Here is a 15,604-nt window from a genome sequence, read left to right as displayed (position 1 = left end):
TCTGACTCTGTCCCAGCCTCCACTAAATTCACCCAATGTGCCGTCAGGGAGATGTAGTGGCCCTGCCCGCCTGTGCTTGTCCACGTGTCCGTAGTTAAGTGGACCTTGCCACTAACCGCATTGGTGAGGGCGCGTACAATGTTGCGGGAGACGTGGTCGTGCAGGGCTGGGACGGCACATCGGGAAAAGTAGTGGCGACTGGGAACTGAGTAGCGCGGGGCCGCCGCCGCCATCATAGCTTTGAAAGCCTCCGTTTCCACAACCCTATACGGCAGCATTTCAAGGCTGATAAATTTGGCTATGTGGACGGTTAACGATTGAGCGTGCGGGTGCGTGGCGGCGTACTTGCGCTTGCGCTCCAACACTTGCGCTAGCAACGGCTGGACTGTGCGGTGCGAGACATTGGTGGATGGGGCCGAGGACAGCGGAGGTGAGGGTGTGGGTGCAGGCCATGAGACGGTAGTGCCTGTGTCCTGAGAGGGGGGTTGGATCTCAGTGGCAGGTTGGGGCACAGGGGGAGAGGCAGCGGTGCAAACCGGAGGCGGTGAACGGCCTTCGTCCCACCTTGTGGGGTGCTTGGCCATCATATGTCTGCGCATGCTGGTGGTGGTGAGGCTGTTGGTGGTGGCTCCCCGGCTGATCTTGGCGCGACAAAGGTTGCACACCACTGTTCGTCGGTCGTCAGGCGTCTCGGTGAAAAACTGCCAGACCTTAGAGCACCTCGGCCTCTGCCGGGTGGCATGGCGCGAGGGTGTGCTTTGGGAAACAGTTGGTGGATTATTTGGTCTGGCCCTGCCTCTACCCCTGGACACCGCACTGCCTCTTGCAACCTGCCCTGCTGCTGCCCGTGCCTCCCCCTCTGAAGACCTGTCCTGTGTAGGCGTTGCACACCAGGTGGGGTCAGTCACCTCATCGTCCTGCTGCTCTTCCTCCGAATCCTCTGTGCGCTCCTCCCTCGGACTTACTGCCCTTACTACTACCTCACTGCAAGACAACTGTGTCTCATCGTCATCGTCCTCCTCACCCACTGAAAGGTCTTGAGACAGTTGCCGGAAGTCCCCAGCCTCATCCCCCGGACCCCGGGAACTTTCCAATGGTTGTGCATCAGTGACGATAAACTCATCTGGTGGGAGAGGAACCACTGCTGCCCAATCTGAGCAGGGGCCCGAGAACAGTTCCTGGGAGTCTTCCCGCTCCTGAGCATGTGTCATTGTAGTGGAGTGAGGAGGCTGGGAGGAAGGAGGAGCAGCAGACAGAGGATTCGGATTTGCAGCATTGGACGGCGCAGAACTGTGGCTGGATGATAGCTTGCTCGAAGCACTTTCTGCCATCCAGGACAGGACCTGCTCACACTGCTCATTTTCTAATAAAGGTCTCCCGCGTGGACCCATTAATTGGGCGATGAATGTGGGGACGCCAGAAACGTGCCTCTCTCCTAATCGCGCAGCAGTCGGCTGCGACACACCTGGATCAGGAGCTCGGCCTGTGCCCACACCCTCACTTGGCCCTCCGCGTCCTCGGCTGCGTCCACGTCCTCTAGGCCTACCCCTACCCCTCAGCATGCTGTATTACCAGTGATTTGATTTCACAGGCAGGAAATAAATTGGCGCAAGCCTGCAGGCCAAATATAATTTTTTTACTTTTTTTAAAAAGGAAAGGCCCACTGCCTCTAGTGAATGAATAATAAGTTTAATAACTGTGTTGCGGCCCTGCAAAAGTGTCACAGAACTTTACTGTTGCAGAGTTATTAACTGTGGCAGAGCAGGTATTTCCCAGGCAGGAAAGAAATTGGCGCAAGGCTGCACTCAACCGTAGCTGGTTGTGTCTGATTTTTTGACGTTCTCCACGCAGCACACACGTACACAGAGCCCTTATGACTGACAGAGGCAGGGCAAATATACTTTTTTCCCTTTTGCTTAAAAGGAAAGGCCCACTGTGCCTATTCAATGACTAATAACTGTGTTGTGGCCCTGCCTACACAATTCTGTGCCTGTAGTATCAATGCAGGGTGCAATGCTCTGCACCGCCGATTTTGAGAAGAAAAAAAAAAAGCAACACAGCTAACAGGAGCCTGCACAGTACTCCACACAGTTAAATGTGGCCCTAGAAAGGACCGTTGAGGTTCTTGAAGGCTACACTCACTCCTAACACTCTCCCTGCCTAAGCACCACTTCTGTCCCTAATGCCAGGTGCAATGCTCTGCACCGCCGATTTTGAGAAAAAAAAAGCAACACAGCTAACAGCAGCCTGCACAGTACTCCACACAGTTAAATGTGGCCCTAGAAAGTACCGTTGAGGTTCTTGAAGGCTACACTCACTCCTAACACTCTCCCTGCCTAAGCACCACTTCTGTCCCTAATGCCGGGTGCAATGCTCTGCACTGGCGATTTTGAGAAAAAAAAATAATTTCTCCACTGCTAACAGCAGCCTGCACACACGTAGATGTGGCCCTAAGAAGGACCGTTGGGGTTCTTGAAGCCTACACTCACTACAAACACTCTCCCTACAGCAACTCCAATAGAACAGCACTTTCCCTCAGCTAACTCACAAGGCATGTGTGGCGAGCCGCGGGAGGGGCCGACTTTTATACTCGGGTGACATCTGATCGCCCCAGCCACTCACAGCAGGGGGGTGGTATAGGGCTTGAACGTCACAGGGGGAAGTTGTAATGCCTTCCCTGTCTTTCAATTGGCCAGAAAAGCACGCTAACGTCTCAGAGAGGAAACTGAAAGTAACCAGAACACCGCGTGGTGCTCGTTACGAGTAACGAGCATCCCGAACACCCTAATATTCGCACGAATATCAAGCTCGGACGAGTACGTTCGCTCATCTCTAATGAGCATCATTACTAATTCATGAAGATTGGTTTCAAATTCAGCAAAGCATAATCATATTTTTTAGTTTTTCTAATTTTTATTTTGGTTTACAGAAATGTTAATACATATTTAATATTTACCAATAAATATTTTAAAGAATGAGAATCTAAGTAAGAAAAACTAGGAAAAAATAAAGCTATATTATGCTATACAATTAAAATACTGTGCACTATGTTGCGCAATTGTTATTTGTAAAATGTTGTTATTTAGTAGTGACTAGTAGGGTCTAGTATTTGTCACTGTATTCTATACAGAGCAGAAGTTTGAAAATTTAGCAGACTATATAAACGCATAGGCAAAAAAGTGCAATGCCCCTGTGGCCGCCACTATTTCAAGTCCTACATCTTAGTTTCAATCACAAGTGCTCAACAACACCATTAAAGGGGTTTTCTGGGCTAAAAATGGAAAATTTGGAAAATACTGAAATTTAGGAGTTACAGCAGCAACCTAAAGCTTTGATCTGCCACTACGGACCCTCTTCTGCCGCCAATCTGCTCCAGTGTTTTTACCGCTCTTGTTCTCCCATCATGCACTGCTCACATGGTGTTGGAGGCTATGAACAGGGGAGGAAGTAGCAAATAAGGACAAGATGTCAGAGAAAGTGGAGATATTCTTCAGTCGGAGGGTCACGTGACATAGACAGAAAATGAAGAAAGTAGCTAGACCTGGTACAGGGAACCTATTACAAAATTATTTATTGTGATGATGTACATTAGATTTCAAAATGTTAGACTGTGCCCAGAATACCCCTTTGAGATGCTTAGAAATAAGTGTGAAATGTATTATACAACTATAGCACTGTAGTAAAGAATGTAATAGAAGTTTCAAAAGAGAACACTGCTGTATTAGTGGGTATCTTACTCCATCATGTGGTGAGAAGACTGTATTGCTTTCATTGATCTGTATAAAGTAAGTTACTGTATTCTGTTAAAAACAGACTTGAACTGTAATGGCAATATAGATAGATAGATAGATAGATAGATAGATAGATAGATAGATAGATAGATAGATAGATAGATAGATAGATAGATAGATAGATAGATAGATAGATATGAGATAGATAGATAGATAAATAAGTAAATAGATATGATATGATATAGATAGATAAATATGAGATAGATATAAGGTAGATAGATATAATATATGAGATAGATAGATAGATAGATAGATAGATAGATAGATAGATAGATAGATAGATATGAGATAGATAGATAGATAGATAGATAGATAGATAGATAGATAGATAGAAATGAGATAGATAGATATTAGATAGATAGATATGATATAGATAGATAGATAGATAGATAGATAGATAGATAGATATGAGATGGATAGATAGATAGATAGATGGATAGACAGATCTGTATACATAGCACTGTTTTTCATTTTACAAAAGGGGTGCCATTAAACTGGCACAAATACTTTCTTCCTGCCTTTTCTTCTTTTCTAATAATGTCTAATACTTTCATTTACACACTATTATGCCTTATATGTGTCTACTGGGAAAGTACAAGAGAGAAGGTGTTCCCATATGAAAGTTTAAATTTTCGCAATGCAGGCAGTATGCACTTTTGGATGTATTAACACTAGGGATGAGCGAGTATACTCGCTAAGGCACTACTCGTCCGAGTAATGTGCCTTAGACGAGTATCTCCCTGCTCGTCCTTAAAGATTCGGAGACCGCTGCGGAGCGGGGAGCTGCGGGGGAGAGCTGGGAGAACAGAGGGGAGATCTCTCTCTCCCGCCCGCTCTCCCCTGCTCCCCGCCGCGACTCACCTGTCAGCCGCGGCGGTCCCCGAATCTTTATGGACGAGCAGGGAGATACTCGTCTAAGGCACATTACTCGGACGAGTAGTGCCTTAGCGAGTATACTCGCTCATCCTTAATTAACACACAACAGTCAAACTGTACTTTTTTGAGAAATTGCAGCATGTGTGTATATATATATATATATATATATATATATATATATATAATGTTTCATATTTTCATTCACCTCGGTGAAAAGAATAGAGTAGCTGAAAGCATATACATTATGGTACCTAACATTATATAATATATTAGAAGAATTACCTGGCTTCACACAGGTCTATTTTATGTAACTGTCTGTTGCTTGTGTGTGTGGTTAAAAACTTAATTTGCTACTGATATGAAGCCACGATCTATAATATACATATGTTACGCCTCTGTGTATGTATATATATATATAAAAGCAGAGGCATAACTTTAAGCTCCTGGGTCTCAATGCAAAACCTGTACCAGGGCTCCCTACTGTAGTGCTTTATTCATAGTACTGGGCTCCCTATATGGAGAAGAGAGGCCTTATGGACCTCTCAATGCTCCTGGGCCCGGATGCAACTGCATCCCCTATAGTTATGCCAATGTGTGTATGTATATATATATATATATATATAGAGAGAGAGAGAGAGAGAGGTATGAGATTTTTGCTTCTCACCGTGAATGGACTGTACCTATACTTAATTTGAGCATTCACATGAATTAAAACCATTTCAGACCAGTCCTGTTTCCAAAAAGAACCTTGCACATTGATGAAAGACTCCTGTGGCAAAGTGCATGGCTGCTGCCCAAACTGCCAAAACCTCTCAGCAGATCCAAGCCTATCTCTGCATGTGTATTGCATTTTTTGTGAATATGTCGAGAACAGTAGGCCTTCGAGAGCTGGAACCTGGTCTAAAATCTTCCTAAGCGCCTGATTTACCTATGTGGCAAATTTGGTGCAGATTGGTCCAGGTCTCAGTATGTACACATGCGCAGAAGGTATATTCTCCTCAGTATACACACATATATGTGAGGTGTATGTTTATTCATGTTGGTTCCCTGCAGTACATAAAGCCTCTGTGTTTGTTATGATCAGTAAGAGGACAGCAGGGTCTGAGCACTTACCGAGCAACATGCAGCTGAGACTGCGGACATGCCTCAGTCTGCTGGGGAGCTTCAGCGTCTAATATTTTGTGAATATGTTGAGAATGGTTGGTCCTAGAGAAGTGCCTGATTTACCTATGTGGTAAATTTGGTGCAGATCCAGTCGTTTAACCAGGCATAAAGAACAGACAGAGATATTATGGCCAAATCTTTAATAAACAGACTATAATGTGTGTGAAATATATGCACACACAGATGCACACCCACGTGCTATGACAGCAGGAGAGGCAAAGACTATGGAGATTGTTATCACAGTGTCTGCAGATCTGTCAGCCTGCAGCCTGTGAGAGCAAGATAGTCACCTGTGGAGATAGCCCCTTCCCCTGTTGCTATAGAAATATCCCTGTACCCTTGTTACTAAAGAAGCTCTCTACCTAATGAACAAAGAGTCAGACAGACAGAGAGTGGATTGCAGAGAAGCTGGAAGGGAGACCCCTAGTGGCAGCCACTTTAAATGTGATTTACAGTGGTAAAGCAACCATTTCTCTTACTGTAAGTATAGTACAGAAATAATTAGACTAACACTTGCTAGTAGATGAGTATTAGTTGTCTGAAAGTTAATGTCCCTTTGAATGCTGTTAGCAATAGATTTTTTTTATCTGAATCTCGAATTTTCAGAAAAGAAACGTATTGTTTATACATTACACGATGTTTAATAATAATGTTTGCTACTCTGTGCACAGTGTTAAGCATTGGATTTACAAATGTATATACCCTGTATATCTCTTTATATTCCAATAGAAAATACAATCTGATCTATTAAGCCATGAAATTAGTTTGGACGAAATGAAGAAAAGAAACCAGGGAAAAGAAATGTCCAAGAAGGTTCTTTTACAGATTGATATAGCACAGGTAACATTATTATTATCTATTTATTTCTGTAAGTAGTAATAGTAACATATCAGCATTGGAAATGTTACTAGAAACACAAAACTGGGCCTTTACATCCAAATGTGAGGTAGTCCTATGTAAGATGTGTACGTCCTATTTTATTAAATATTAACAAAATGTACCATTCATTTGCATTTCATTGAATTATGCATTCAGACTATGTAATCAGGAAATGGATTTTAATGTAAATGTTTGTGTACATTAACTGTATATATAAAAAACTATTGGGCAGTAGTCTATACTAGTCAGCATAGTAAACATACATAATGTCATTGTCTCATAAAGGCAATCCCTGTACATTTATTCAATTACCATATTTAATAGAGATGAGCGAACGTGCTCGTTTAGAGCAATTACTCGATCGAGCATCACTTTTTTCGAGTAACTGCCTAATCAGGCGAAAAGATTCGGGGGGCACCGGGGGTGAGCGGGGGGTTGCGGTGGGGAGTGGGGGGGGGAGAGAGAGAGCTCCCCCTGTTCCCCCCTGCTACCCCACGCTCCATCCCGCCCCCCTCCGAATCTTTTCGCCCGAGTAGGCAGTTACTCGAAAAAAGCGATGCTCAATTGGGTAATTGTCCTAAACGAGCACGTTCACTCATCTCTAATATTTAGCAATTGCTTATTTAGCATACTAAAGGGGATATGGACATTATATCCCCACTCTATAAAGGCTTATTTACACAATTGAAAGATTGACAGTTTTAGCAATCATTTTGCATAAAGTACTAATAGGCACTAATTCCCATTAGTACTTTAGCAGCTTCATTTGCATGCAAATGAGCCTCCCAAAGCAGCTCACAGAACTCCATAGGTGGTCTGAGCTCTGCAATCAGCTCCTTTGTTCTTACAGTGGCTGTCAGGGGCTGGCACAATGAATACAATGTAATCAGCAGTCTGTTTCTTTTTCAGGGGAGTACAATCTTATCTCTAACTCCTGTAGAGAACACAGCATGGGGTCATAACCATGGTTTTAAAACTCACTTAAAAATCATCATTCAGACAAAAAGTGCACAATGATAGCATTTACACACAATGATTAACCCTTTCCACTCCACTGTCTGACTTCTTCCAACATTCTGATTGAAGCCTGTAAAGCTCCGATGTTGGTTAATGTCCGGAAGGGTATTCTTACTGTACATTACTGGCCGCTCTGTTGTCGGGGGCCTCTCCGGCATGTCACATACTGCAGAACTTGCTCTAGCCAGCAGACGGCACCATTGTAAAATGGCAGAAAGAGAAAGCCCCCTAGGAAACCCTGAATCCAGAATTGGATTGCAAAGGGTTAACACTCACATGCTATCATTTTTACAAATTTTGAGCGATAATTCTTGAGTGTAAATAGGCCATATGATAAATTAACCCAGCTTGCATCACATAGTCATTCACTTGATTAGCTGGTGTGTAATATTTATTTTTCCCTGCAGTAGCTTTTTCAGGGGAAATCTACAGCCAGGCATGGCTTCCCCTATTAACAACATTTGATCAATGAGGGGTAGGGAATTCTTCTGAGAATGGATTGACCACCCCTTTAAGCACCAAGTGACAAATTATACACTATTTCATAAAGCTGTGTGGGGATTATTGTCCTTATTAATGGGTGATATAACCCATTATTTTCAATGTAAGAAAAAAATTAGTGATTTTCATGCGAATGTGATGCAATTTTAAAAATTTACTTTATAGGAAGTATTTATATTACTTGATAGTAAGCTGTTATGCTATAAATATATAGAATGTATGTAAACTACTGTTGTGTATACGGCAAAGATTTTATAGTTGTAATTAGTGATCTTAAAATGTGTGCAGCTGTATGTCTGAACTTTAGTATTGCATAAAACATTTAATACTCTTTAAATGTAATATTCTCTACTTAGAAAAAATTGCAGGAAGTTTCTACAAAGTTCAGACTATTCCAGAAACCAGCAAACTTTGAGCAGCGTCTTATTGACTCTAAAAGAACTCTAGATGAAGTGGCTTTGGAATTACCAATTCTGGATATGAAAAGTATTGAGCAAGATGCTGTTCAAACTCATTTGGATCATTGTATGGTGAGTGCTGATCATCAGAAATACTTGCTTTCTTACTTCAGCTTACCTATTTCTTGGAATGATGGACAAGTGTTTAGTTTATTAGATGTGCATAAGTGTACAGTGCTGACGAATGATGGGCAGAAAGTATACTTTGTAATTGATTGCTATCAATTATATTATAGCTGGATGAAACAGCTATCACCATACAGGAAGACATCCGTCTTCACCATATTAGTGTCAATTATTGTTCTGCCAGCGCAAGACAAACAGATGAGCCGTAGGTACATACAGAAATCAAATATTACATGGGTATTGAAGGCTCTGTCACTTCTAGTTCCTTTACTCTGGATGAACTGGAAATTATAATAACAATTCTAGGCTTTATTCAAGGTCAAATTGTAACAATATTTTCTGTTGTTTCACAACATTTTTACAATATAATATTGAGTTTTAGGCAGGCTCATCCCCACCTAGTAGCTTAGAGCCATAATACAATGTCCCATGTCATCAGAGGTTTATGAAGGAACTGTAGCTTCCCATAGACGTCTATGGATACTCTATAAGTGTTCCATGCAGTTTAGAGATTTAATAGAGCTGTAATAAGTCCATAGGCATGAGAACTAACACTACAGTTACATTACTCGCTCAGATTCTACCTGCCAATGTAACTATTCTGTGATGAATGATGCATTCCTATAATTAAGGGGCCCATATACCTTCAACAACTGTTGGATGAAAAATCATTCATCAAATAGTTGTTTTCCCCAGCTCTTCCTTACTTATGAACATTTGACTCCGCCAAGCATTCATGTATTGGCTGCAATTTATCTTCTGGGAAGCAAAAGGGTCAGCATTAAAATTCAACATCCCCAATCCTTCTTTCCCACAAATTCATTTGTCAGGGTAAAGAAGACCATTGGGTTCTGCAGTTATTGGTGACTTTGGACTACTAAACTCTAATAAGTATGGGGCTTTTAGAGTACAATTATTAAAAAGCAGCTTGACTAGTGGATAGTTGGTCAATTAGCATAGCATTACTAAAGGTCTGTTTACACGGGGTGAGCTGTCAGGCAAACAATGCCCAACACTTGTCCCAGTGATACTTGCTCCTTTGCCTTTACACAGAAGCAAGTATCGCTAGCATTGCTCAAAGTGCTGCCGGCATGGAGGCAGAGCGGCTGGGGAGTGCTTTTCCCCGACTGCCTCCATTCAGTTTTCTGCATACAGAAACTGAACGACTGAACAACTCTCGTTCAGGCATTCAGTTGCTGCATGCATTTACATGGGACAATTATTGCTCAAATTCCTGAGGGAGCGTGAGAATTTCGAACAATTCTGAATGATAATCATCTGTGTAAAAGGGTCTTAAATTATGAGGTTAATCTAATCTACAGTGTTTAAATAACAAAGTTTTTTTTAGGTAAATTTTACAATAATCTGCCTCATTTTTAACCTTAGTCAATAATTCCCATGTTTAGAATGTTATTTTACTATGTGTTTTGTAATTCTCACCAGTGTATCTCTCAATTATTGTGCCTAATGAAGCAGTAGAGAACAAATGTGTATTTAATCTGTTTGTTTGTGAGGTCATTAAAGGGTCCAGTAAGCATAGCCAGGGGTAAATTATTCTGAGCACTTAGGATGAAGATGAGTTTAAAAAGCCATTTCACTTTAGCACTGATACTCTGTAGCCCAAGTGTGGAGAGAGTACTGTTGAGTTTTAATTAAAAATCTTATTAATTGTTGAAAATGCATGCAGATTCTTTATTATTTAATACTTGCTGCCTATTCAGGGGGGTTTACACTGTGGCTTCTAAGTAGCATCGTGTCTGACACTGCTAATGCACTTTCACTTACAACCGTTAGTCCTAAATATATTGTAATATGTTATTATAATTTATTCATCTAGACCTCTTGGCAGATCTTCGGACTTTAACAATCATGTAATGTTGTGTCAGCGTTTCGGGTTAATCCTACATGATATGAAATCATCAGTGTACACTCTCCATAGTGCACACTAAGTAAAATCAAAAATCATTACCGCTCAAGACAGAAAAAGCGGAAAGTATTACTCGCCCATGACATTTTCATGGTGTAAATCTGAACTGCAGGCTATGATGTTGTATTTTATAAGGACTCCATAAAAGTAGATTCCATTACCTCAGAAGAGGTAGAGAAAATATGTGAGGTTGATGAATATGTTTAAGTATTGTAAATGGTCTCTTCAATGAAATGAATTTGCAAGTTTACTACCTGAGCGCCTTCTATAATAAAAAATAAATAAAAATTAAATCTATCCAATAAAGGTTTTGGCAGCTACTCTAGAAATAGCTGCATCATTTTTTACTTTTGGTCATGAACAATGACTGTTTTATAGAAAGTTGTACTGTAACAATTTGGAAATCCCTAAATAATCCTTGGCATCTTTCCATAGAAACTGTACAAAATTTTAAGTGAAGTTAAAACTGAAGTGGAAACAGTGATAAAAACCGGCCGTCAAATTGTGCAAAAACAGCAAACGGAGAACCCTAAAGATCTGGATGAAAGGCTTACTGCTTTAAAGCTGCAATACAATGAGCTAGGAGCAAAGGTAAGCCTATACTTTCTGATTAACCTATTTTTACCCTTTATCAATGTAGTTTGTAGCAACTTTTTTTTGATAGATGTAATGTGACCTGCAAAAGTCTAGGAGCTCTATAGATGAAACTAGAATCAGGTCTTTCTTGATCTTCTCCAAAAAAACAGATTTGAGGATATCGGCTATTCTAAGATTTAGTTTGCATATAAGACCTCATTAACAAATCAGTCCCATGTGCAGGTGGCAATACAGAGACACATGGAGTCTTGGTGACGCCAGATGTTGTTGCTGTAGGCACTCAGTGTGCCACTGTATTGTTCTCTGTGAGGTCCCATATCACTGCATTATTCTGCCTAGGAGTAAAGCTTATAGGTGAAAATACCTCCGTAATGTGTCATCTGAAGGAGCATGACAAAAGGTTTTTTTGTAATATGGGATCTGATAGAAAATATGCTTGCTTACTTCTGTACTGAATTAGAGACATACAGAGATACAGTAGGACCTCATAGAATTTGATGGATGTCATATTATAGCTCTTTATTTCTTTTTAATTTTGCAACTCTATGTTGTAACATGTATGGAGTGTCTTAATACTACAACATACTGTGATCAGCCATAACATTGAAACCCTTAGAGCAGAAGTGAATAACATTAGTTATCTCATTACATTAACACCAGGTGGGATATATTAGGCAGTGAGTGAACAGTAAGTTATTGAAGTTGTTGTGTTGGAAGCAGGAAAAATGGGGAAGTGTAAGAACTGAGGCACTGTTGATAAGGGCCAAAAAGTGATGACTAAATGAAAGGGTCAGAGCATCTCCAAAATAGTGGTCCTGTGGAGTGTTCCCGGGATGCAGTGATTAGTACCTAACAAAAGTGGTCCAAGGAAGGCTATCCCGTTTGGTGAAATTCCACAGAATAGCTACTGTAGTGCAAAACTATTGAAAAAGTTAACTTTTGTTATGACTGAATGGTTCGTAGAATTACCAGGAATACAAGCCCTTGAGGCAAAAATACCAATTACAGACATTCGAAGATTGTACTTTTGGAAGTACTACTTGATGACAAAATGTGTCATGGGTGGACTGGTGGCACCAATGGGAATAACCAATGAGGATACTGTAGAGCATCATATGCTATTATGCTACAGGGAGGCAGCTCCTCTTAAAAATTAACTAGGCTACTACCAAACATGTGTATAAAACAACAGTTCAGTGAACCGTACTGGGCATGGGGCTCTGAAACAGACGAATGGTCAGTGCACCTATGGTAACAAGGGGGCATCAGAAAAAAAGCTTCAGTTTGCGTGGCAATATCAAACTTGGACAACAGCTGATTGACAAAGGGTTGCCTTCTCCGCTGTTTTTTGCTTCATCGAATGGATGGATGTTAGAGAACAAATACTCTACAACCATTGTTGGAAGAATTCAAGCTGGTGGAGGCAGCATTATGGTCTGGGAAATTCGTTTGTGGCATTCTCTTGGCTCATTCATCCATGTAGAAGGCACTCTGAACCAATTTGTTTATGAATCCATCTTTACAGATTACCCATACATACTGTCTGTCTTTCCTGGGGTAGACTGGATCTTCCAGCAAGACAATGCAGCATTTCACATGGCTAGAAATGTCCAAGAGTGTTTAAAAGAGCATGGAAAATACTTCCAAGTACTTTCCCGTCCTCCTAATCCCCAGACTTGAACTCAATTGAGCATCTGTGGTATCATCGTGTTTGCTCTATGGATCTTCCCCCACGCATGCTCAAGGAACTGTGGGATACACTGCTATCAGCATGGCTCCAGATACCTGATATAACCTACCAAATCCTTATTGAGTCACTCCCAGCCCATCTAGCTGCTGTCCAAGTGGCACATGGCAGTTACTCTGGATATTAACTGGTGTTAACTGGACTCTGTATTTCCCCTGTAGTAATGAAAAGAACTGACACAGCTGTTGAAAAAGACAGCCTATCTACATTTCCTAGCTCTTTTTGAGGCAGTGATCTGGAACCAGTTAAGTTCCTCTCTTAAAATTACTGCCAGCTTTGGGGAGAGAGAGAGCCATCTACATACAGCTTGATTAGAAAACCATAAGACTTGTTAGTGAGTGAGAGAAAAGAGGAGGGCTGAACCAAAATATGATTCATCAACTCCAGAGGGTCTCCTGACAGTATCATCCCAGAGTGGTCGACCGATCATCAGAGGAGGATCCCATCACTCCTTTTTTTCTGTGAACTAACTTCTAAATGGTGCTGCTGCACCTAAACCAAGCCACATCCACAGGTCAGCAGAAGAGTGCTGCTCCAATTATCTCCAAAGCGTCCCAACATCTTTAGCAATTGGGCTCCAACGTATAAATGCTATCTAACTGTTTATACTGTATAGGACACTGTGGTCTGCACTCACCAGCCGGGTTGGTTGGGGGAGAACTATGCCATGCCACCCAATCACTAGTGCAACGGAGAGCAGCTCCTGCTATACTCACAGTCAGTACCCATATCAAAGCACTGCACAGAAATGCACGGTGTGGTTTGGGCAGTACCAAGCTGGAAGGGGGGCAGAACAAAGCCGTCTCATCTAAACTCACCTCAATGTGTTATGTGCCCTGCACTCAGCAATATAGAGGAGAGTGGTTCTGTTCACCAATCTGTGCGTTTGGTTTAGCTTCTTCTACTTCACCAACCAGTGGCCAGCTGCTCCTGCTGCATTCAGTTTCCCACATCTAAACCCTGTACACGGACGTACTGAATGATGTGGGTGGTACTGAGCCAGGGGGCGGTGCTCACCGGCTCTCCTGTCCAGCAGTTCCTGCTGCATTCAGCGCCCACATTGAAACATTGGAATATATAGCATGATTGGAATATATAGCATGATGTTGGTACTAGCAAGCAGTAGGAGTTTCATGTTTAGCAGCTCCTGTGCCAAGTAGTTCGTGTGCCAAGCGGTTCCTGCTGCCCAAGCATTAAGAGCAGGGGATCACGCGCCTCTTGGATCAGTGGCTCCTGAACTCTGCGCTGAAGTGGATGCATTTTCTATTAGAGTCACTGCCCTGGGATAGGCTATCTACTACCGTAGTATTGCATATATTTAGAGTGTCTCTGCATGTGTTGGTGGGCTGGGAGAAGGTAGTTGTGTACGTGACAAAGGAATGTCACTTATTAGAATTTATAACATTAGTGTGCTAGTCCTTTGTGAATATCCTACTCTCAAATTTAGAGGTGGCCATATGCCACTTTCATGGGGAGAGAATTATATACTACTGTATTAATGTTTATGCTTTGGAACTTCTTATTTACTTGTTTACTCACACCAAAAGTTATCACCATGTTCCATTTTTTTTCTGTCCAGCTATTAAATTGTTTCATAGTTTCACTTTAACTTTCTATGTGAGTGTATAGCTTTATATCAAGTATATATCTAACAGGCCAGGAGTTTCCTGAGTCAACCTGAGTAAAATGGGCATTTTAGAGATTGGGCAATTTTCAAAATTTCCCTAGTGTTTCCACTTATTTCCATCATTCCAAATGTCCATCTAAATCATCAAACTTCACTCCAGCACCTTTTACTGCTGACCTTTGCCAGCTACTTTCCATCCAGCTTCAGATAGCCACATTGTTTTTTAACCCCTTCCCCTCATATGACGTAAGGGTACGTCCAGGAGGTGGGTACTTCCTGCTACTGGACATACCCTTACATCATGTGGAAAGCGCGAGATCATAAGAGATCTCACGCTATCCGGCAGCGGGAGTCGGCTGTTACTGATAGCTGGCCTCCCGCTGTAAAAGCAAGGGTGCATCAGAGATGCGCCCCCTGCTGTTAACCCCTTCCCTGCCGCGATCAATGTAGATCATGGCATGGGAAGGCTTCCCAAAGGGAATACGTTCCCTCTGTGATGTTATCGGGCTCTCGCAATATAATCGCAGAGAGCCCGGCAGGTTGCCATGGTATTGGGATGCCACCTACAGGCGTCCTGTATTACCATTGCCTATGATTGTTGTAATAAGCGATAAGGCATTGCAGGAGAGAAGTCCTGCAATGCCTTATCATAGCGATCCTCAGTGGCATGATGTAAGTACCCCACTGGGACACAAATGGTGTAAAAAAAATATAATTAAAATGTACAAAAAATAAAAATGTAAAAAAAAATGCAAATCCCTTTTTTGAAGCTTTTTCTCATTTTAGCATAAAAAAACAAAAAAAAATAAAAATCCCACATATTTGGTATCGTCGTGTCCATAATGATGTGTACGATAAGTTGCACATGCTTTTAATCCTGCATGGCAAAACGCG

At 41.8% G+C, this 15,604-nt stretch overlaps 1 protein-coding gene across 1 annotated transcript in view; it reads left to right on the top strand.

Moving 5' to 3' along the window:
• DMD (dystrophin) overlaps positions 1-15,604 on the top strand; it is a 2,524,637-nt gene that overhangs the window by 1,131,869 nt on the left and 1,377,164 nt on the right. Inside the window, exons 31-33 of the mRNA XM_066577956.1 lie at positions 6,561-6,671; positions 8,585-8,758; positions 11,175-11,330. Of these exons, the coding sequence (XP_066434053.1) occupies positions 6,561-6,671; positions 8,585-8,758; positions 11,175-11,330 (441 nt within the window). The remainder of the gene's footprint in view (positions 1-6,560; positions 6,672-8,584; positions 8,759-11,174; positions 11,331-15,604) is intronic.

Source organism: Eleutherodactylus coqui, chromosome 1 (genome assembly GCF_035609145.1).
Source record: "Eleutherodactylus coqui strain aEleCoq1 chromosome 1, aEleCoq1.hap1, whole genome shotgun sequence".
NCBI classification, from domain to species: Eukaryota; Metazoa; Chordata; class Amphibia; order Anura; family Eleutherodactylidae; genus Eleutherodactylus; species Eleutherodactylus coqui.
This window is presented reverse-complemented; position numbering and strand designations above follow the sequence as displayed.